The sequence below is a fragment of the Pelodiscus sinensis genome, chromosome 11, assembly GCF_052426305.1.
Source record: "Pelodiscus sinensis isolate ZL-2025 chromosome 11, ASM5242630v1, whole genome shotgun sequence".
NCBI classification, from domain to species: Eukaryota; Metazoa; Chordata; order Testudines; family Trionychidae; genus Pelodiscus; species Pelodiscus sinensis.
Window position 1 is genome coordinate 6,121,980 of NC_143062.1, and position 22,541 is coordinate 6,144,520.

At 46.8% G+C, this 22,541-nt stretch overlaps 2 protein-coding genes across 5 annotated transcripts in view; one reads left to right on the top strand and one right to left on the bottom strand.

Moving 5' to 3' along the window:
- Positions 1-22,541, top strand: part of FANCD2 (FA complementation group D2) — a 93,796-nt gene that overhangs the window by 3,854 nt on the left and 67,401 nt on the right. Inside the window, exon 1 of one of the 3 annotated variants that reach the window (XM_075939567.2) lies at positions 20,219-20,560. The exons of 1 other annotated variant lie outside the window; for it this stretch is intronic. The gene's annotated coding sequence lies outside the window, so the exon portion shown is untranslated. Of the gene's footprint in view, positions 1-20,218; positions 20,683-22,541 lie in introns of those variants that run through there. One more of the 3 variants, XM_075939565.2, reaches the window with a different exon arrangement.
- EMC3 (ER membrane protein complex subunit 3) lies at positions 90-20,648 on the bottom strand. 2 transcript variants are annotated; one of them, XM_075939575.1, is made up of 9 exons: positions 20,510-20,648; positions 18,282-18,450; positions 15,748-15,805; positions 11,110-11,203; positions 8,781-8,885; positions 7,135-7,216; positions 6,880-6,959; positions 3,892-3,974; positions 90-343 (listed from the first exon to the last, which is right to left on the bottom strand). In XM_075939575.1, the coding sequence occupies exons 2-9, from the start codon at positions 18,434-18,436 to the stop codon at positions 215-217; spliced, it is 786 nt and encodes a 261-aa protein (XP_075795690.1). In that variant the 5' UTR covers positions 18,437-18,450; positions 20,510-20,648; the 3' UTR covers positions 90-214. The 2 variants fall into 2 exon arrangements, with proteins under 2 accessions (XP_075795690.1, XP_075795689.1); XM_075939574.2 differs by lacking the exon at positions 90-343 and adding an exon at positions 1,133-1,454.

Here is a 22,541-nt window from a genome sequence, read left to right on the forward strand (position 1 = left end):
TGATCTGGAAACCTATACTGATCCCCTTGGGAGCAAATCTAGCCCAAAGACAGATGGGAACAATAACGCTTGAGCGGAAGCTAGATAAATGCAGTTCTCAACATGGTCTCTTTTATTCTGAGCACCAAAAAGTAATAGTATATTTTAGTAAGTAACATTTTTAAACACCTTTTGCAGGAAAATGCAAAGCATATGTTCAAACTCAGCTTTATTTTCAGAAAATAGAGGTCTGTAACTCTTCCTTAAACATGCCTTCAAAGTGGAGATCTTTGGCCATGAGCTCTTCTTCCACATCCTCTAATGCCCACTGATGATCAGTCAATTCTAACGCTTCCCATTCCGTCTACAAGGAGGATAAATAGAAAGGGGGAAGAAAGAGCAGCCTGAGAATTAAAACAGTTCTCGTCACTTCTTGTGCATATTCTCTTGAAGGATGGTGCAATGCTCGTTTATTTGAACAGGGATCCTTCCTGTCAATTGCCTCAAAACAAATACATTCTGTTTAAATGACGCTCGTGGAGTCTGCTCTTCCAGACGAGCATGTCTGAAAGTTGGTTAATGAACACATTTTAGAGCTGTAAGGCTTTTTCACGCTTACAAAGAATCTGAAAAATGAGTAAAAGCCTCCACCTTTTGGAGGGGTATTCTCCCTCTGAAATCTGTGACTACAAATGCCACATTCACTGGATTTGTTTGTCCCCAGAGGGAGTAGTGATTCTTGGCAACTGGATAACTTACTGTGGAGACGTGATTATCTGTACTGCCAAGAATTCTGCAGGCCTCATGGCAGCATTGATCACGCCCCCAGGGATTGGGGCTTATCACCTCCGCATGTGCCAAGAGGCTATGGGGCTTACACATTCTGTGGGACTGGAGTAGGCTGCCACGCCTGAGCCCCTTGCAGCACTCCCCGGTCAGCAATTCCAGGGCTGCAGATGGCCCTTGCGGAATTTCTGCATAGCCTTCCGTGCAGCCCATTTCCCCTCACTGAAGCTGAGGCAGAAGTCGCTGAGTCCTGCGCCATGAGCAGCATCAGCACACATGAGAACACCGGAGAGGCTTGCCACTGAGCTGGGCTGGAGGATAATGACATTTCTCTTTTCTGGGAACACATAAAATATCACCGGGAACAAACATACATGCCAGAAGGCTTATCTGCCCTTTACAGGAAGGTATGTTCTAGGGGCTAGACTATCACCGCTGTGCATACAGTAGTGCCCAGCACTTTTGTAAGGAGCAGCTAGCATCCAGCCTGCCTCCGGGCGAGGGTGGTTTGCCTTCTCCAAAGGAGGCAGTGTTGCTCACTGAGCAGTGCTCCGGCCTTCGCCGCCTGAAGAGGAAGGGTCTCTGCTGCACGAGAACGTGCTGCTGATGAACGGCCACAATTCTGATTGGGAGGACAGCGTCACGGTTTCATTCTGCATCTCTCGAAGCAATGGGGCCACTGAGTTTTCCTGCTGAATTAAAGTGAGTTCTTAGCAGCAAGAGGCACCTGGCCTGAGATTGGGCAAACAATGTAGTGTGAGAGCACCAGGCAGGATGAGGTGGCTGCTATCCAAGCTGAGTGTGTCTCATTTTTTATAATGGAGATTGCCTATCTCCTAGAACTGGAAGGGACCTTGAAAGGTCATCAAGTCCAGTCCCCTGCCTTCACAGCAGGACCAAGTACCATCCCTGATGAATTTTTGCCCCAAATTCCTAAATGGCCTCTGCAAGGATTGAAGTCACAACCCTGGGTTTAGCAGACCAATGCCCAAACCACTGAGCTATCCCTCCCCCCCAATTCCCTTCCTGACGGCGGTATAGCTTCTCAAGGACTGTGACAAGGGGAATTAAACTGACTTCCCCTCTTCCCTTTAACAGGTGCTGAGGGACTAAAACAGGGTTTTCCAGGGTCAGGGGAATCCGAGAACCCACGGCTAGGGAATCTTACGTTTGCTTTGCTAGCGCTAACGTGCCTTGATTTGTACAGGAAAAGATTTTCTTCAGCTGAGAGAAATCCTTGCAGATGAATATTGTCCTTTTTCTGCTGAGTCACTTTCCCAGTTACAAATACCATATGTCACCCATAGCTGGCCTGGGAATATGCCCTGAATCTATTGTTCTGACTCCTGCTATTATGCTCAATTTGAAAGAGGCTGTCTGGGAGATTAACAGGCACTGCAAAGGAGAGGTGTTCTGGGGATCACCCATCAATGACCTGTGGCTCACCGCTGGTTGTCATTTGGCTAGTCCTTCCACAATTTGGGCCTCTGGCTACAAGGTGACTTTAGGAAACTCACTGCATCAACCCATTTTCAGGGGCAGACCATCAGCCTGTCTAACTCCCTTTACACACAGCAGTGTGGGACTGCTCTGGCTGCGGTTAGTGGGAAGAGGTAGGACCAGAACAGAGGCAGTTAATAAGTTTCCATTAACCAGAAGGGGAAGTCCCAGTGTGAGAGCGGGTACGGAGGCTGCTTGATTCCATCAGATTACCTTCTGTAATCAAGCAGGCAGAGGTCGGGCAGCACTTCCAAGCACTTTTCTGGTTCCCTAGGCTCAGGCTTCCAGTACTTATACTTTCCTCCTCTCCCTCAGTCCTTCATGCAGCAAGATGAAGCACAAATATTTCACTGAGGCTCAAACTCTATTAATCTAATGCTCAGGCGTGAGAATGTTCTGTTCCTGTCCGTCATGCCCAATCTTTCCTCTTGCAGTGACAGATAAGTCTCACGGTGAACAACACTTCCCTACTTTCAACAACTGGCATTACGGGAATCCCAACTCTCTGGGTTTTCCAGATGACATGTCAGGCACTGATGAAATCCTACAAGACATTTACGGCAAGCTCTTGGAATGATCCATTCAGGAGTCCAGCTAACCCTGATCTTCCTTACAAGTTCACCTAGCTGTTGTTTCTGCTTGTTAATTTTGCTCATCAGCAAATAAGCTTTTCAATTTGGGAGGACACTCCTGCCCACTTTAACCCTCCAGCATGGGCTTCACTAGCTTTGTTGGACTGATATTGGAGCCTCACTAAACTCACAACTTCTGTCTGAGGGTTCTTTATGCTTTCTGTCCTGCCGATACCTTCCTGATTGTGCTCTCCTCTGCCAGGCAGGTGAGGATTCTCCAACCTTTTGTATCGACTTTCTCTGACCACTTTGGTGGCTTTCATAAGGATGAAGTCAAGCTTTCATCTCACCCCCAAAATTGCCAAAAGGTGGGCAAACTTTCCTCTGAGATGGTCCCCTCTGCTGATTTCTTTCCCAAGGTCCCTCACAGACCTGCTCCATGAGCTGGGCTTGTGTTCAGTTTCACCGTTATCTGGACCCAGCCACCTCTTTTGTGAAGTCATTTGGGTTATTTGCTGCTCTTGGAGGAAGATCCAAAGAGGAAAATAAATGAAGAGTTTGTCCAAATGGATCTTTTCTTGTATTCAGACATGCCTGAGAATAACTAGGCTTACTTCAGATGGCCAGAAAGCTCATTCCTCCGCACGAAGGAAGCTTCTACTTTCTGTGTTAGTCATCTGCTAGCTCAGATCTGTGGAACAAGTGCTTGGATCTCATCATGCAGAACTACTCTCTCAAGGCTAGTCAGATACCCACTTTTGAAAAGTACTGTTCAGTAGCTCTTCTTCATTAGCACTCCCAGCATTTCCTCCTCAGGTGGATTCTTTTGTGCTTTTAATACACGAACAGGAAAAATATGGAGGCTATTTCATGAGAGAGATAGCTCGGCTACTTATCAGAATTCTACCTTCCCAGATTCCCTCGTTGCCCCTCTTTCCTCACTCATTCAGAGGACCTTTGTTCTCCAGGCAGTGAGTAAGGGAAGGGGGCTGTAGACAATGCACAAGCTTGTAAGAGCACAAAGGTGAAACTGGGAATGTAAGCAATACTGTACCTTAAAGGCTTTGTTCGTATCTGCAGGCATGGCCATTGCTGCACCTGTCATCTGTTCCTGCATCACCCTAGATTGGTCTGCAGCTGCAAGAGAGAAACAAGGGGGGCATTTACTTACATTACAGGGAGAGAGAGCTCATGAAAGCACCGTACCACCAGAGGATCTTAACTATAGACTAGAGCTGCAGGCACCCACCCACCATGATCATGCTATGCTGACCCTGCAGGACAACAGTAGCAGCTCAGAAGGCAAAGTGGAAAGGAACATTTCTCATCTGCTAATTACTTCCTCAGCCATGCTCCCCACCAGTGCAGACGTGGGAGTAACTGTACTCCATGTGCACGTTAACATTGTGTGTCTGCTGACACACTGTGCCATCCCCAACTGAAGGGCTTCACAGATAGACAGCCTCTACCAGTGCAGGATCTGTTTAGCATTCCCACTGACCATCTGACGAGGCAAAACAAACTGGCAAAGCTACACAGATCTCCAACCCGAAACATTCCATGGCAACGAAAGCTAAAATGGCCAATGACCAGAATCCATGAAGAAAAATCAAAATTCAGCTTGGACAGATGAACTGCCAGTAGCAAAAGGCTTCAGTAACCCACCTGCCCCATGGTGGTGGTTCTGCCCTGTTTTCCCACCAAACATTTACTTTCCTGGCTGTAAAAACCTGGCACGACTTAAGTGGAGGGAACCTTGCTAATGCAAGGGAGGGAGTCTCTGCGAGTCTGCTCTTGCAGAAGTTTATAAACCAGAAGCAGCAGCATAGTGACAAAGGAGCTGTCTGAGCGTGACCCAGTGGAGCAGCAGTCATTTTGCTTTGGAAGAACTCTGCTCTTACAGCCTCTTGGAAAGTGATGTGGGTTACCAGCTGTGGTTTGGGGGTGACCACTGGACAGCAGCTGAAAGCCATCTTAATGTCAAGAGGCTGTTATCAAGCTGCCTTTAGATGCTTAATAGCATACATGGGCACTTTTCCTAGACAATATGATGCCTGTCTGCTGGGCTGGGGAATCTGGCATTTCACGCCTACCTGGAACACCGTTCCTTTGAGCACTGTGCCCAGGATGCCAGCTGTACTGTTTACACCAGTGGAAAAACTAGTGTCTAGCTCAGAGAAATGAATTTCTGACTCGGGCACAAAGGTAAGGGATTCAATGTGCAGTTGCACCTGAAGCACCAGAGCTGGCAGATGCCTCAGCCACTCACCCAGATAGGGCAGCCACTGCTAGCTTGTCTCCCTGAGAGCGGCAGCATTCACATCCTCCTTGTGAAGAGCTCGAGGGCAGTTACCAGCCAGAATGGCAGGGAGCAGTTCTGGAAGAACAGCCCTCCAGTGATCTTGAGGCCTGCTGCCAACAGCTCAGGGGAACTCCAGGACTGAATGGGATGACTGGAAAGGCAGTTTTGCTCTGTTTCTTTGAACAGGGGATTTTCAGAGAGTTGTGTGGCGGCCCCTCTCTAGCTCTCAAATACAATCTCTCCTAGGGATGTAACTTCACATGCAACGGAGAAAACTGTCAACAGCAACCAAATGAGCTTCCTGTGGCCACTAAGCCACGTTCCCCGAGTCAGCTCGTAATGTTTCTTCATCATCCTGCTAGGGATTTCACAGCAGGGCTTCCCAACACGAGTTAATGATTTTTACACAGGAAACTGGGAGATTTTCTCTCAGCATCATCCTAAACATGGACGCGACAATCCCTGAAAGTGAAGAGCCATGGAGACTGATGTCTACAGAAGGCCAGATTGGGCCAACTTACTCCCCAGTGTCCCAGTCCAAGGCCTGAAACAATGCTTTCTTAGGACGCTGGTTGCATATTCCACTTTAGAAGCACCGACCAGCCTGCCATTAGCAGCCACCGCTGCAGCCAGTACCGCAGCCTTACTGCTTTGATGTAAACTTCAGTTTTGCTGCTGTCCCCACACTTGCAGTGGAGCAGAGATTCTGATTTGAAGGCACAGGAGGGAGGGAGCCTCCAAGAGTTCTGGAGTTATTGCTAGGTGGTTTGGAATATGGAGCCCAAACCCAACACCTGCTTCCCACCCTTTCTCTGAGGTGGCTGAGAGCTACTGGCGTGGGCAGCAGTGGCAGAATCCGTTGTTCTCTCCCCTCTGAGGGGGGGCAGATGGACTTTTAAAGAGGAGCAGTGCAGGGAGATGTGAACCCCTAGTCCCCCAGCTGTCCCATTGCCCCACACCTCGCAGCAGAGAGTAGTTAAGTCTTCACGCTTTTCTTTCACGCTAAGACTCCAAGCAGGATGGCTATGTCTAGACCGGCATGATTTTCCGGAAATGCTTTTAACGGAAAAGTTTTCCGTTAAAAGCATTTTTGGAAAAGAGTGTCTAGATTGGCAGGGACGCTTTTCCACAAAAGCACTTTTTGCGGAAAAGCGTCCGTGCCAATCTAGACGCGCTTTTGCGCAAAAAAGCCCCGATCGCCATTTTCGCGATCGGAGCTTTTTTGCGGAAAACAAAGCTGAGCTGTCTACACTGGCCCTTTTGCGCAAAAGGACTTTTGCCCGAATGGGAGCAGCACAGTATTTCCGCAAGAACACTGACAATCTTACATGAGATCGTCAGTGCTTTTGTGGAAATTCAAGCGGCCAGTGTAGACAGCTGGCAAGTTTTTCCGGAAAAGCGGCTGATTTTCCGGAAAAATTAGCCAGTCTAGAGAGAGCCATTTAGAGAGAGTGCTCTCCACCTGCCTGAGGCGAAAGAAGGAAAAGTCGAAGCTGTGAACTGTGGAAGGTTATTAACAGTCACTGAATGGGCAATAGAACAGATTTCCAAAGCCAGTCCTAGCATCATCCACACAGAGAGCACATTGGTAGGACCGAATAACCTTACATAATGCCAAAGGGTCTGGTTCAACAACCCATAGCTTTCCAGCCCTGCTGGGAGCCTCGTTAGTATTTGCTCAGATTAACTCTCCAACACAAGCAGACTCCAATTAAATTAACAGAAACAACAGGGTCTTACCATTATCTTGACCCAGGATGAGTGTGTAAATGCTTCTCAGACCAAACACATTCAGGAAGTACCATGAAGCAGAACTCACCCTGCCAAAGCATAACAAAAGGGTTAGATTTCCGCTCAGCGAGGGACTGATTTCTGACCTCACTTGAGCTGTGCTTGCAGGGCCAGTCTGGGGGCTCTCTTTCAGTCTAAGCTTTTCCTAGCAAAAGCCCCTTGCCCCCAGCCCAGGATACACTGGTTCCAAAACAAAGCTCTTACCAGGATGCATCCAAAGTGAGCAGCTCAATTCCCTGCTGCAGCATTGGTTTAAAGCGCAGCGTCAGAGGAAACGGCACTTTTGCTGCAAGGAAGACAAACAAGATTCTCTCACAAACAATGGTAAGCAACCACAGAGCCAGTCATTTTTCAGCTGCACAGCTGGGCATGGTTAGTACATACCAAGGAGAGGTACACAAGGCTCACTTGTTTAACTCCCAATAAAGGTCAAATGTTAAAGGGTTTTTGAAAAGAGATCAAATCATCACTATTCACTCCGCCATGGTGGATGGGAACCATACGTAATGAGCCATCTCTCAGACAGCGGGAGTAAACCCAATGCCACACTGAAGGACAACGTATACATTTAGACCCCAGCATCAGTTACTTAATGTGATCTGACTTCTGTTCACATGTGGAAGAAACCTACCCCACCAACTTCAAATCTAGGGAATAAAAAAGTTCCAAGCAGTTTCTGGTGCCACACCTATTTCCAAGCACACCTACCAGTGTCTGTTTCATGGTCACACTTCGCTGGTTTTAAAACGTGTTTCTCACTCCACTGTCATTGAGCGAAGGAGCCTTTGCATCAAACGGAGAGCACCTCTGCCAGAAATACTCAGCAACTCCAGATCCCTGCTAGATGCATCCTTAATCACAACAGTGCCAACGTTGCTCTTTTTTGAACCCCACTATAATCTTGGCCCTGCCAACATCTTCTGGCAAAGTGTTCTACAGGTTGACTGCACTGTGTGAAGAAATACTACCTTTGTTTATTTTAAACCTGCTGTTAGTTTTATTTGGTGACCCCTAGTTCTTACACTATCAGAGTAAATAACTCTTTCTTAGTTACTTTTGTAACACCAGAGAGATTATCATATTCTCCCGAGTCACCTCTTTTCCAAGATGAAAACTTATTGCAGAAGGAGTAACGGTAGTTCAAATTAGGAGCTTTAATTCAAACTACCAAGTCCGTGCCGTATGTAGCCACGGGAAAGTAGTTCGAACTACAGGGCATTTAAAAATGGTGGCACCCGGGAACATGCAAATAAAGCCCAGGATATTAAATTCATTTGCAAGTTCGAATGACTACATTAGCCACCCTAGTTCGAACTAGGGTGGCAGTGTAGACATACCCCCAGTCTTTTTAATCTCTCCTCATATGGAAGTTGTTCCAAACCCTCATCATTTCTGTTGCCCTTTTCTGTACCTTTTCTCTTTCCAATCGATCTTTTCTGAGATGGGGCAATCACATCTGCATTGAAGGATTCAAGGTGTGGGCGCACCATGGATTTATGTAGACAATATTTTCTCTCATTATCTGTTACTTTCTTAATTCCCAACATTTGCTTTAATTTTCTGATTGCCATTTCCAGAGAACTAGCCATGGATCACCGATATCTTTTTCTTGAGTGATAACAGCTAAGTTAGATCCCATTGTTTTGTGTGTAGTTGTGATTAATGGTAGATGTGGAGATTCTGCATTCCCTTATTTGATCTGCTGTGCCTCTTCAAACCCAGGATTACACTCACTTCATCCCACTCCCTCAGTCCATGTGTAGGTGGAGGTAGCAAGGCTTGGAGGGTCCTACTGCCTGCAGCCAATCATTGCACATTGCTCTGTGCACGCTCTCATTTCGGACACTTACTTGTTACAAATCCCGAGAAGGTCATGTTGATCCAACCGCCGATGAGGATCATGGGTAGAACATTAGTTACATTCCCTTTCATCATATCTGTCAGCATAGTAGGATCTACCAAGTACAGGTTAAAGAACATTAAGCATTGACTCTACTCTGCCTTCCCATGTTTCATCACATCCTGCTTTTCTGACAGTAGTTACAAGAAATGTAAGAGGTCCAGTAACTTGACTGAAAAAGGGGCTGTATCAATAAGGAGTGAAGGAGAGGTTAATCGTGACCATGCCCCCATCTATGTCTTATAGCACTTTTCACTGTCAGTCTCCAAGTGTTTTACAAAGGAGGTGAACAGCACACATGGTTAATGAAGTGGTGTCACTTCAACTATGCAATCCCTTACACAGACCTGAAGTGGGAGCATCCAGCAAAAAGCCCAGGTTCTGAATTCACAGAACTGACGAGAAGTTTGTGTCCTATGAGTTTCTTAGGCCAGAACTTTACCTACACCTCTATGATGTTTCCCCTGAAAAATGTCAGGTTGGCTAAGAAGTCAGAAAAGCATTTTTCCGCTGCTGGATGCTGGAGTCAGCTCCTTGTTGCACCCTAACCCTGAAGGGCTACTCGAGTGACCAAACTGAAATTAGCGTTTCCTTTCTCTTGCACCCCACCTCCCCAAGCCTTGTGGAAGCTGGTGCTGAATGCTAGCCTGGGCTGACATCACAAGCTATCCCAAAAGGGGAAGGGTGGCAAAAGTGCACAACCTATAAGCATGCTATACACAATTATTGTGCAAAGAAAGCAGAGGACAGAGGCAAAGAAATGGTGAGAGCTGGGTTTGTAAGGCTACAACCTTGTCTATACATGGAGTTCAAAAGTGTTAATTTTAAGCCAGATGCGTTTAACTGGTGCAAACATGTAGGCGGACAGGGATTTAAATGTATCTTAAGTCAATGAGGAACAGGTTTATGCTATGCTGAAATAAGAGTGGCCATACAGGAATGCAAATGAAGCAAATTTGTGTGTAGACAAGGCCTCAAAGGACCGGTGAGTAAGGACTGCAGGGGTTCTGCTGAGGGTGCAAAAGGGTTCTGTTAAGAGACCACACCCCTTTTAAGATAACAGAGCTGACAATACATAGATCTGAAAGCTTGTTTTTACTGGCCATTCGATGGGACAAGATTACCTTCCCTTTGGGCCACTTTTTTTGAGGGGCATTTGACAATACAGTCTGAGTGTAGGGTAGCAGGAAGCATATAAAAGCTGTCCCCACTAAATATGGGGTTCCAGAGATTTGTCATCCCATAGCTGGGCCTTTTTCTAACCCTGCAAGATGCTTTGAATGTAGTAGATGAGGAAAGGATAGCAGATAGTCATTTCCACATCTGTGTCTTGAGTGGGGGACATATGCCTCCTGCTCTCTCTCACACCCCCTCTCTCCCACCTCTCTCTTTTCCTATTAGAAATTGGACTTCAGTTTGGTTTTCACTTAGAAGTTATGTCAGCATATCACAATCACCGAGGGGTGGAAAACCAGCCCTCCCTTCAAACTAACGTAGGTATGCTGCCAAAACCTTCAGCTGTCGACGTAGCGATCGCTGTTTGGGGATGTGCTCTTGCTGGTGTAGGTTGTCTCTACGTTATAGCAGTTTTAGAGTAGGCCTTATTGAAAAGGTTTTGTAGTGCAGACGTACCCTCAGCCTGGTAGGATAGTTTTAATCTTGAAACACTTTGCTGTGACCTACTTAATAAGCCAATAATGATTACCAAGTGTCGGAGCACCGTTTAGCCAGAAAGATTTTTCTCTCACTAGCAAAAGTGGGTCCAATAAAAACTATGACCTCACCCACCATCTGTCTCTATTTTTGTAGGCCCAACATGTTGGCAACAGCACATGTTTCCAGAGACATTCAGCAGGTTTGTCAGGGCAGATTAGACGTGATTATTCTAAGGTTAAAAATACACAGGGGGCAAACCCCCAAATACTTATTCCTTATTCATTGTAAAGCAACAAAGAGCAGAAGGCCAGGTTTTTTTAAAAAAATGTTGCAGTTCCCCATTAAAAATGGTAACACTAAAGAGTCTACTGATCTTCATGGCTTCACTTCAGCAAGGAAGACATAAGTGAGGGGAACAGAGGTCAGCAAGAGACAAGGCACATCAAATACCAGCACTTATGAGCCCACAGAACCTAGCCAAATGAACACTTGATTATTATTCTGATTATTTTATTCTTCCCCTTAAAATACAAAAAGCACAGTGCGTTACAAGAGAGCTAGAACCTTGTCAGGAAAGCCACCTGCTCTCCTAGCATGCTTTTTGCAATGATCTCTACACATACCTGTCATTGGAGAAGGGGGCACTACCTTCCTTTTTGTTTTTTTAAAAAATCCATCCTCTGGGTTATTGAAGAAATACTTCCGTGTCAGGAAAGACTGAAAACAAAAGGAACAGCAAATTCTAACTGGGCTGGGAATCAGACTGGTGGAACTGAACACACAGACAACAGACTTCCGTTCCAGTGTTCAGGATGCATGCCTTTTACATGTCTCCTCCTTTCTCTCCTGCACAGATATCCACTAACATCACTTGGAGTCTTGCTCTGCCTTCCAGGTCTCATGGACATTAAGGCTGGAAAGGGCCATTCTGATCACCTAGTATGACTTTCTACACACTGCAGACCTCAGAACCTTGTCCCCCTATCCTCTGGTGAGCTAATGAAGCCTCCAAATCATGATTTAGAGATTTCAAGTTATAGAGAATCCACCACTTACATTATTTTAAACCTGCAAGTGATCTGTGGGCTGTGCTGCAGAGGAAAGCGAAAATCACAGTGATCCTTGCCAGTGCTTCTCAACCACAGATATAGTGATCAACTGGGCCATGAGCATTTCAGCAAGACCCACTGGGCAGACACCTAGGCAAGAATCCTCTACAGTAACTCAGAGGCCTCCCCATCTAGTATCCCATTGCTGGCCAGTGGGAATATTTGCTACTAGCAGTCGCAGATTGGCTGTGTGTCATTGCAGGCAGTTTCATCAGACCATCCCCTCTGTAAGCTTATCAAGTTCAGCCTTGCAGTCAGTTAGGGGTTTTCTTTGGATCCTGGCCATTTCAATAACTGACTTATTTGGCCTGAGCTTCTGACTTCAGTGTCCCCCAGTTTAGTGTCTATCTCTGAAATTCTCTCATCTCAAACATAATTAACTATTTCATGCACAGAAGTCATTTGCTCCCAAGGAGATTACACCTTTCTGCTTGTCTTTTTTTCTTCAAGATGGCTTCCCGACATTCTTGGAAGCCGAGAACAAAATATTTATATTTTGAAAGCAATTAAATCAATGCAGATGGTAGATATTTCTTTCCAATTGGTAGAGCTATCACCCCATGTGCTGTGACCTGCTACAGTATTGCACATTCTTGCTTTAAATGTGTCATAAGAACATAAGAATGACCATATTGGGTCAGGCCAAAGGTCCATCTAGCCAAATACAGGCAGTCCCCGAGTTACGCGGATCCGACTCACGTCAGATCCGCAATTACGAACGGGGATTTTCTCGCCCCGGACGACGGGAGCGGCGGGACGCCCGGTCCCACCGCCCACGTCCTCCGGGGTGAGAAAAGCTGCTCTGCGTCTCCCTGGTCTGCTGGGGGGAGGGGGAAGAGGAGCCAGCAGACCAGGGAGACGCTGAGCAAAGCGGAGGAGGACCCGGGCGGGATCGCGGCGCTTCCAGATCAGTGCTGCGGTCCTGCCCGGGTCCTCCGCCGCTTTGCTCAGCGTCTCCCTGGTCTGCTGGGGGGGGATGCAGCTAGTGCGCCCCCCCCAGCAGACCAGGGAGAGGTGGAGCAAAACCCTGGGCCTGTGGTAGAGCAGGTGGGGAGCTGCCGGTTGGTCCCGCAGCACCGCTCCTTGGCGCTACTGGACCAACCCGGCAGCACCCCAACTGCTCTGCGCCAGGCGTCCCAAAGTCAGCCGCTGCTGAAACTGACCAGCGGCTGACTACAGGAAGCCCCTGCCCCGGGCTTCCTGGAATCAGCTGCTGATCAGTTTCAGCAGCAGCTGACTTGGGGATGCCTGGGGTTCTTAAGTTGAATCTGTATATAAGACGGAACTGGCGTCCAGATTCAGCCGCTGTTGAAACTGATCAGTTTCAGCCGCAGCTGAATCTGGACGCCAGTTCCGACTTACATACAGATTCAACTTAAGAACAAACCTACAGTCCCTATCTTGTACGTAACCCGGGGACTGCCTGTATCCTGTCTTCTGACAGTGGCCAATGGCAGGTACCCCAGAGAGAATGAACAGAACAGGGAATCATTCAATGATCCATTCTTTGTCATTCATTCCCAGCTTCTGGCAATCAGAGACTTGCCTATCCTGGCTTATAGTTATTGATGGACCTAACCTCCATGAATTTATCTAGTTCTTTTTTTAATCCCATTGTAGTCTTGCCCTTCACAATATCCTCTGGCAAAGAGTTCCACAGGGTGCCTGTGCATTGGGTAAAGAAACACTTCCTTTTGTTTGCTTTAAACTGGCTATTTATTAAGTTTATTTGGTGATTTTAGTGTTAGGAGAAAAAGTAAACAGCAATTCCTTATCTACTTTCTCCATGCTAGTCATTTTACAGACCACAACCATACCTCCCAAGCTGAAACATCCTTGTTTTATTAATCTTTTCTCATACAGGAGCTATTCCATAACCCTAATCATTTTTGTTGTCCATTTCTGAACCTTTTCCAATGCCAAGATCTCTTTTTTGAGATGGGGAGAGCACATATGCACCCAGTATTTAAGATGTGGGCATACTGTGGATTTATATAGAGCCATGGTGTCCAACCCATTAGCCACTAACTACATGTAGCTATTTGGCCGGTTGAGTGTAGGTAGTTCACTATAGCAGTAGCCACTATAGTGGCCACTGCTTCAGATCTGGTTAGGCACCATGGATATAGAGGCAATACATTCTCTGTCTTATCTCTTTCTTAGGAATTCCCAACATTCCGTTCACTCTTGACTGCCACTGCACATTGAATGGATGTTTTCAAAGAACTATCCACAATGACTCCAACATCTCTCTCGAGTGGTAACAGCTAATTTAGACATTTTATATGTATAGTTTGGATTATGTTTTCCAACGTGCATTACTTTACACTTATCAACATTAAATTTAATCTGCCAATTTGTTGCCCAGTCACCCAGTTTTGAAAGACTTTTTTGCAGCTCTTTGCAGTTTGAGACTTAACTATCTTGAGTAGTTTTCTATCATCTGCAAATTTTGCTATCTGTTTACCCCTTTCCCCAGATCATTTATGAATATGTTGAATAGGACTGGTTCTAGAACAGACCCCTGGGGAATATCACTATTTAGCTCTCTCCAGTGTGAACACTGATCATTTATATCTACCCTTTGTTTCCCAGCTTTTAATCAGTTATCAATCCATGACAGGACCTTCCTCCTTATCCTATGGCAGCTTGCTTTGCTTACAAGCCTTGCCAAAGGCTTTCTGAAAAATCTAACAATATCCAACTGATCCTCCTTGTCCATATGATTGTTCACCCTCTCCAAGAATTCTTATAGACTGGTGAGGCAGGATTTCCCTTTACAAAAACAATGTTGACTCTTCCACAATAAATTATGTTCCTCTATATGTCTGACAATATTCAGATTCAGAAACTGTTCGTTTCTATAGTTTCAACCAGTTTGCTTGGTACTGAAGTCAGGGTTACTGGCCTGACTTCAGAGCAGTAACTGGGGGTGTCACCTTTGGAGTCCTTTTTAAAAAGCAGTGTCACCTTAGCTATCTTCCAGTCATTTGGTACAGTTTATTTAAATGGTAGGTTACAGACCACAGTTAGTAGTTCTGCAATTTCACATCTGAGTTCCTTCAGAATTTGTGGGTGAATTGCAGCTGGTAGTGATGATTTATTACTGTTTCTCAATTTGTTCCAAACATCCTCTGACACCTCAATCTGGGACAGTTCCTCAGATCTGTCATCTAAAAAGAATGGTTCAGGTTTAGGAATCCCGCTCATACCCTCTGCCATGGAAACTGATACAAATAATTCATGTAGTTTCTCCACAACCATCTTACTGTCCTTGAATGCCCCTTTAGCCTCTCGATCTTCCAATAGCCCCGCTGGCTGTTTAGCAGGCTTCCTGCTTCTGACATTTGAGTCAAAGTCTCAATTTTAGCAATGAAATCCTACTTCTTTCTGGGCTTAATATTTGAAAAAGATTTGGGGTTTATAGTGGATATCAGCTGTACATAAGCTCCCACTCCAACACTGAGATGAAAAGGGCCAATGCAAACCTTGCATAAAGCAACAACAGACTCCTGAGTAGGAACCAAGAGATTATTTTCCTTCTGTGTTTGGCAGTGACAGGACGGCAGCTGGAATCCGGTGTTCGGTTTTGGTGCCCCCATTCCAAGAAGAATGTTGATAAATTGGAGAGGATTCAGAAAAGATCCATGAAAATGATTAAAGGATTAGAATAAAGTGGTAGACTCAAGAAGATCAATATATTTACCCAAGATTAAGGAGTGACTTGATTACAGTCTATTAGTACCTACATAGGAAACAAATATTTGGTAATGTGCTCTTCAACGTAGGCGAGAAAAGGCCAACAGTGCCCAGTGGCTGCAAGCTGAAGCAAGACAAATTAATGCTGGCAATAAGGTGTAAACGTTTAACAATGGGAGTAATTAATCACTGGAACAACTTACCAATGACATGGTGGATTCTCCACCCGTGATAACTTTTAAATTATGATTGGATGTTTTTCTAGAGGTGCTCTAGGAAATATTTTCAGAGGGTTCTTTGGCTTCTGTTACAAAGTCAGACTACATGACTGCATTGTTCCCTTCTGGCTTTCAAATTTAAACATTTATTTGAATTTACGTCATCATTTTCTCTATACAGCCTCCAGACAAATATTAAAGCAATTCAAATAAGCAGCTTCACACGTGCACATACCTGTTTTGGAATGTATTTTCCATTTTCTCTGAGGACTCTGCTTCGAATTAGGACTTGGCTAAAAAAAGAAATCCATTATTGCAGAACTGTCAAAGATTAACATTAGAAAATAGTAGAAATTAGGGATGCAAGTGAGCTATGGGTAACCAACAAGCTGCACAGTAAACGAACTGAGAGAGACTGACTTAGGGACATCTACCACACAAACATAATGACACCTTCCTATTAATGGAAACTAATTTCCAGAGCAATATTTTTCATAATTTGGAGGATCTCATAAATCAGCAGGGGAGAAGATAAAAAGGTCACCTCTTCCTTCTCTTGCCTGACTGGGAAAATGGAAGATTTCCTCAGAGGTGGACAATTTAAATTGCATCAGATGTTGTCTACATAACCTACATTTCATTTCAAAGAGTATGTTTACACAATTTTTATTTTGGGAGAAGGATGCAAATAGTGCTGCGCATTTGCATACTTCCTCTGTGGGTTTTTTTTTTTTTTTTTTTTTTTTGGAAAACGCTCTTCTGGTATTTACCTGTGTCTACATGCGGCCGAATTTTGAAATAAACCCCTATTTTGAAAGACCCTTTATTTCTCCTACAATGAGGTTTACAAAGGTCTTTCGAAACAGGGGTTTATTTCAAAATTCGGCCACACGTAGACACAGGTAAATACCAGAAGAGCGTCTCTTCCCCCTGCCTCCCCTCCCAAAAAGGAGGAAGTATGCAAATGTGCAGCGCTATTTGCATCCTTTTCCCAAAATAAAAAGTGTGTGTAGACACATCCTTAGATTCCATGAAATAATGAATTTTTGGGCCTTCTTTGAGCAGAAATATCTGACGGAATAGCAGATGTTTCTAGGCTTAAAGACAATTTTTATATAAGAAAACCAAAAATATGTCTAGTATTAAATAGACCTGATTCACCAAAATCTTTGTTGTCCAAACTGAAATGAGGAATACATTTTGCAAGAAGAATCAATGTACTTTTGATACATAATAATAGATTGCTCAGTTAGCTGCAGTTTAATTAAAAGGAAGTAGTGATACTGTGCATAAATCAACTGTAAAGATAGAGCTCAACAAAAAAGTAGTTGCAGCTCAAGATAAGATCCAAACAAGACAAACTCAAATATAGCATAGATTTTTGTCTGTCTGTTCAAGAACTCCTCCTAAACAGTAAGAGCTAGGCTCACCAAATTTGGCATCCAGCTTTGTCTTATCATAACTTAAAGTGAGGTCAGGATTTGGTTTTGACAGGAAAATGGGATGTGCCTGGAATGGGATTGCTTCTCAGAAAGCCATCTGAAGAGGAGACAGAATCACCAGGCAGGTAAAAGGGGCTAGCTTAGGGCGCACCCTCCCTGTCCAGGACTCCCTGAGCCTTCCACTCCCCAGATGCCCTTCAGGAAGGGAGGAGGGTGGCCCATTGCTGGTTCCCCTTTGTCAGAGAGCAAAGGGAAAGTGCCCAGTTTGCTGCATCCTCACTCTGGCGGGGGAGCGCGCAGGGGGCAGACGAACCTGGACCTGCTCCAGCCGTGTGACATACACGGGAGCTGCAGCAGCCATGGAGAGGTGCTTCTCACATGGCCCCAAGCTGCTGTGGAGCGAGAGAACGGGGTCTGTCCTCTCTCCCCAGAGCATCTTGCTTACTGAACCCCTCATTCCCAGCTCCACCCCAGAGCAATGATTTCAATGAAGCAAATACACTTTCATTTTATTTTCCAAAAAACCCTGAAATTAATTTAGTTAAGGACCTGAGTAACACTGGGTCAATCTTCCAGTAAATAAACAAAGGACATAACGAATGTATTCTCTTTACACGCCTGTTTAAAGAACTCTTTCCAACAAAAGCATCTTTCTACCCTTTTACAACAGGATAACTGAGCTTACATAAAAGTCTTTAGCATTTTAAAGACTAACAAGATGGTTAAATAGGTGATGAGCTTTTGTGGGCCAGACCCACTTCCTCAGATCATATTCTGGAAGAGAATTGGCATGACCATATATACCAAAGGAATACAATGAAAAAAGATATCTGCACAGCTCAGGTCTTTGGTCCATCAAATTTAATACCCTGTTTCCAGAGTTGCCAGTAGAAGAAACTTGGGAAAACAATGAATTTTTTCCAGAATGTTCATGAAATGCTTAGATCTATATGATATACCACAAAAAAAAAAAATCCATGAGGAAATTAATACTTCTGTGTTCCTAGTAGGATTTGAATAGTGCAGTAAATATGACCCAGGGCCACAGAGTGAATAAAGAAAAGAAATACTGAATAGCTGCTCATTCAGTAACCTCCATCCATCATGATCACAGAATGAGATAGCGGTCCAGTTGAAAAATGTAATCATGTAATTAGAAACTGTATCATATTGCATATACACAGCGAGTCCAAATTAAGCTTGCATAAGCAACTTTAATTCTGGTATTTCATTATTTTTGATTGCTTGACTTCGCAAATATAATGTTCTTTTATCCTAGCTTTATTAGAAAGACCACAGGAAATCTTCAGCACACTTGGTAACTTACCTGTCAGACACTTGCTCTCTAGTAAGCTTTTTGTCACTTTGGAGCAAGATGGACACATAGTGACGAATCATCCCAACAAAGAATGTTATGAAAACAATTGGAAGGACCACCCATAACCGGATATTGGAGTCCAGCAGCAGCTCTGGTTCACTCATCTTTACTGTAGATTCTGGTAAACAAAATGGGTCTGATTATGTGTTATACTCAGATTCCACTTAGCACTTTCGACTCAGAAAGGATAGAGCTTCACTCAGAAAAAATGATGCTTTCTGAACCTCTTCCTGATAGGGTGTGGTGACTAACAGCAGGCACCTCACGATTTTTACAATGTTGTGTATATTTTGCTAGTCCTGACTTAATTCTGTTTGCACATAATAAATGTGACCAAGACGTGATCACTTGCATATAAGCGAGGGACATTAAGTGTAACTGACCAACTGCTTAACTGATACGCCGATGCTTATTGATTAATGGTGTTGGTTGTGCATAGCCAGCACTTGGGGAGGCTTTGCTGCAGCAGGGAAGCCACCTCTCCAGGTGCGGGTCTGGTGGCCCCGCTCCTGGGGAGGTTTTGCTGCAAGCTCTGCAGTATACAGCTTATGTAAGCTTCATACTGTAGTGTGCAGAGTGTAATAAGTAAGGTTTTCAGCAGTTACACATTCCTATTTAACCAACTTTTAACTAGTCTAAGGTATCATTAATTTTTAGTTCTGTGATCCATTCCCTCTTCATCTGTTGGGACAAGGTCTAATAAAGAATTTCCTTGGGTTAGCTACAACACTTTTGAGTTAGGAAATTGCTGTGTATAGTGTTGAGGTAATTCCAGTGATGGTTTAGCATTGGCAGCATAAGACCTCCAGCATATGCTACTCAAACTGAAGCCCCCCATGATCACAGCTCTCCCTCCCATACATTATAGCAATTCCAATTTCTCTTGTTATCCAGGGTTTTTAACGCCAGTGTCCAGGCAATTCAGTAATTTCTTCTCTTCAGATACTTTGGCTCCTTGATTCATTTTGCTTCCCCATCTCAAGTTGGTGCTGAGTGCGTCTTCCCTAGTTTTACCTTCTCCTGCCTGCGGTATGTAAGGAGCTGCTACCTTGTACTAATGTGCTACCAGTAGCACTTTCATTTGTACGATCTTAAGGAAATGGTCCTGTGATAAACTGATATCAGCAGTAGTACAATCCCACAAGGAGCAGTTCCACATAGTTCTGTGTATAGAACTGCTTCCTGTAAGATGTGCTACTAGTGGCAGTTTCTGATTTGCAGGAATAAGGAACTGCTCCTGTAAGAACCTGCTACTGGAAGTAGCACAGTAAACATAAAGGCTACGTCTAGACTGGCATGATTTTCCGCAAATGCTTTTAATGGAAAAGTTTTTCCATTAAAAGCATTTGTGGAAAAGACCATCTAGCTTGGCAGGGACGCTTTTCCGCAAAAGCACTTTTTGCGGAAAAGTATCCGTGGCCAATCTAGATGCGCTTTTGCGCAAGAAACCCCAATCGCCATTTTTGCCATTGGGGCTTTTTTGCGCAAAAGTTTTCAGCTGTCTACACCGGCCCTCTTGCGCAAAAGCATTTCCGGACAAGGGCTTTTGCCCGAACGGGAACGTCAAAGCATTTGCGCAAGAAGCACTGATTTCGGTCAGTAGCGCGTCAGCGCTTTTGCGCAAAATCAAGCGGCCGGTGTAGACAGCTGGCAAGTTTCCCCGGCGCTCTGAGTCCGGAGGCCAGGGCTGCCCAGGTGCAGCTGACCGACAGGCCGATGCTACAGCCCAGCGAGTCGGAGAAGCGCTGCTGCAGACTACGCGCCCCCCCCCCCGCGCCTGGGCGGGGCGGGTCCTCGAGCCGTTAACCGACATTTCACCCTCCCCCTCCGTAGGACGAGAGGCGGGCCCCGCCCCCACGACCTGCCAGTCGCACTAACAGGCCGCCCCTCACGCGTGGCAGGTGTCCGAGGGGCTCTGGGCGGGGCCAGCAGCAGCCCCGCCCACCGCCCCTCGCGGCACAAGCTCGCAGGCTGTGGGAGGGGCCAAGGGCCGTGCTTCGCCGGGCTGCTGAGCATGCGCGGTGCCCCCCCCCCCGCAGTCTTGTAGGCAGCAGCCTTCGTGCCGCCGGCCTGCCCCGAAACGACGGGCCCCGCCCAGCCAAGCCCCTCGGCCGCGCCTCGGCGTGCGGGAATTCAGGCCTCGCCAGGCCCCGAGCGCCCCCGGCCCCGCGCCTCACCCTTCGCCGCGCTCCGCTTCCGGGACCGACCCCTCACAGAAGGGCCAGGAAGTACGTCACCGTGAGGTCATCACGGCGCGACCTGCGTCACTGGCTGGCGGGAAACTTAAGACTAGGCGCTCGTTGTTGGCGCCGCCGGGAACTGGCCGTGAGGCTGCTGCTCCCCGTCCCGGGTCCGTGGCAACGGGGCGTGTGGCGGTGGTGTCCCTCGTCTCCGTGGCAACAGGGTCGGGAGTGGTTCTCCTTCTCCCTGTCTCCATGGCAACGGGGTGTGCCTGGCGGGGTGGTGTCCCCATGTCTCCGTGGTAACGGGGTGTGCCTGGTGGGGTGGTGTCCCCATGTCTCCGTGGCAACGGGGTGTGCCTGGTGGGGTGGTGTCCCCATGTCTCCGTGGCAACGGGGTGTGCCTGGTGGGGTGGTGTCCCCATGTCTCCGTGGCAACGGGGTGTGCCTGGTGGGGTGGTGTCCCCATGTCTCTGTGGCAACGGGGTGTGCCTGGTGGGGTGGTGTCCCCATGTCTCCGTGGCAACGGGGTGTGCCTGGTGGGGTGGTGTCCCCATGTCTCTGTGGCAACGGGGTGTGCCTGGTGGGGTGGTGTCCCCATGTCTCTGTGGCAACGGGGTGTGCCTGGTGGGGTGGTGTCCCCATGTCTCCGTGGCAACGGGGTGTGCCTGGTGGGGTGGTGTCCCCATGTCTCCGTGGCAACGGGGTGTGCCTGGCGGGGCGGTGTCCCCATGTCTCTGTGGTAACGGGGTGTGCCTGGCGGGGCGGTGTCCCCATGTCTCCGTGGCAACGGGGTGTGCCTGGCGGGGCGGTGTCCCCATGTCTCCGTGGCAACGGGGTGTGCCTGGCGGGGCGGTGTCCCCATGTCTCCGTGGCAACGGGGTGTGCCTGGCGGGGCGGTGTCCCCATGTCTCCGTGGCAACGGGGTGTGCCTGGTGGGGTGGTGTCCCCATGTCTTCGTGGTAATGGGTGGTGTCCCCATGTCTCTGCGGTAATAGGGTTTGTCAGGTGGGGTGGTGTCCCCATGTCTTCGTGGTAATGGGGTGTGTCTGATGGGGTGGTGTCCCCATGTCTTCGTGGTAATGGGTGGTGTCCCCATGTCTCCGTGATAATGGGGTGTCCCCGGTGGAGTGGTGTCTGCGATAACGGGGTGTGTCTGACAGGGTGGTGTCCCCATGTTTCCTTTGTAATGGGGTGTGTCTGGCGGGATGCCCCTCCCTTGGACTCAGAGCTGTGGAGGGTCAGGACTGCTTACCGGGTGCCGGGCTGTGTGCAGCTGTTTTGGGGGACATGATGGGTGGGACATGCTCCGGGCCTGCTGATGCCACTGTGCGCGCTATCTGTCATGGTTATGAAACCATCTGTCACCCCGGCAGCTTTTGTACCGCGCTCTCTGCAAGCAGTGCCTAAGCTTGGTTCCCAGGCCTCATCTCTGACTCAGGAAGACCTTTTGGGGCAAGTCTGAGCTAAATTAGCTCTGGATTTGGAGAACAAAGAAAGTTGTAAAACCAACGATAGACCTCAAAATGTGTTTTTGATCCCCCCCAGACCTTGCAGCAGGTCAGTTCCTGTTGGAAAAACTGATGTCACAGAGTCAGCAGTGATGTAACTTGTATATTCACTGCCTATGTCAGTCCTGTAGAGCTTAAACCAAAATAGACTCAACTGCACATTCTGATAGCTACATTAGTACCTACAATAGGGCTGTGTCTAAACTGGCATGAATTTCCGGAAATGCTTAAAACGGAATACTATTCCGTTTTCAGTTTTTCCGGAAAAGGAGTGTCTACATTGTCAGGCTGCTTTTATGGAAAAGCCCTTTTTCCGGAAAAGCATCTGTGGCCAATGTAGACGCGCTTTTTCGGAAAAGACTACTGGGCTGTCTACACTGGCCCTTTTCCGGAACAGTGTTCTGGAATAGGACTTATGCCCGAGCGGGAGCAGAATAGTTTTTCCGGAATAGCGGCTGATTTTGTACAGTAGAGCATCGTTGCTTTTCCGGAAATTCAAGGGCCAGTGTAGACAGCTC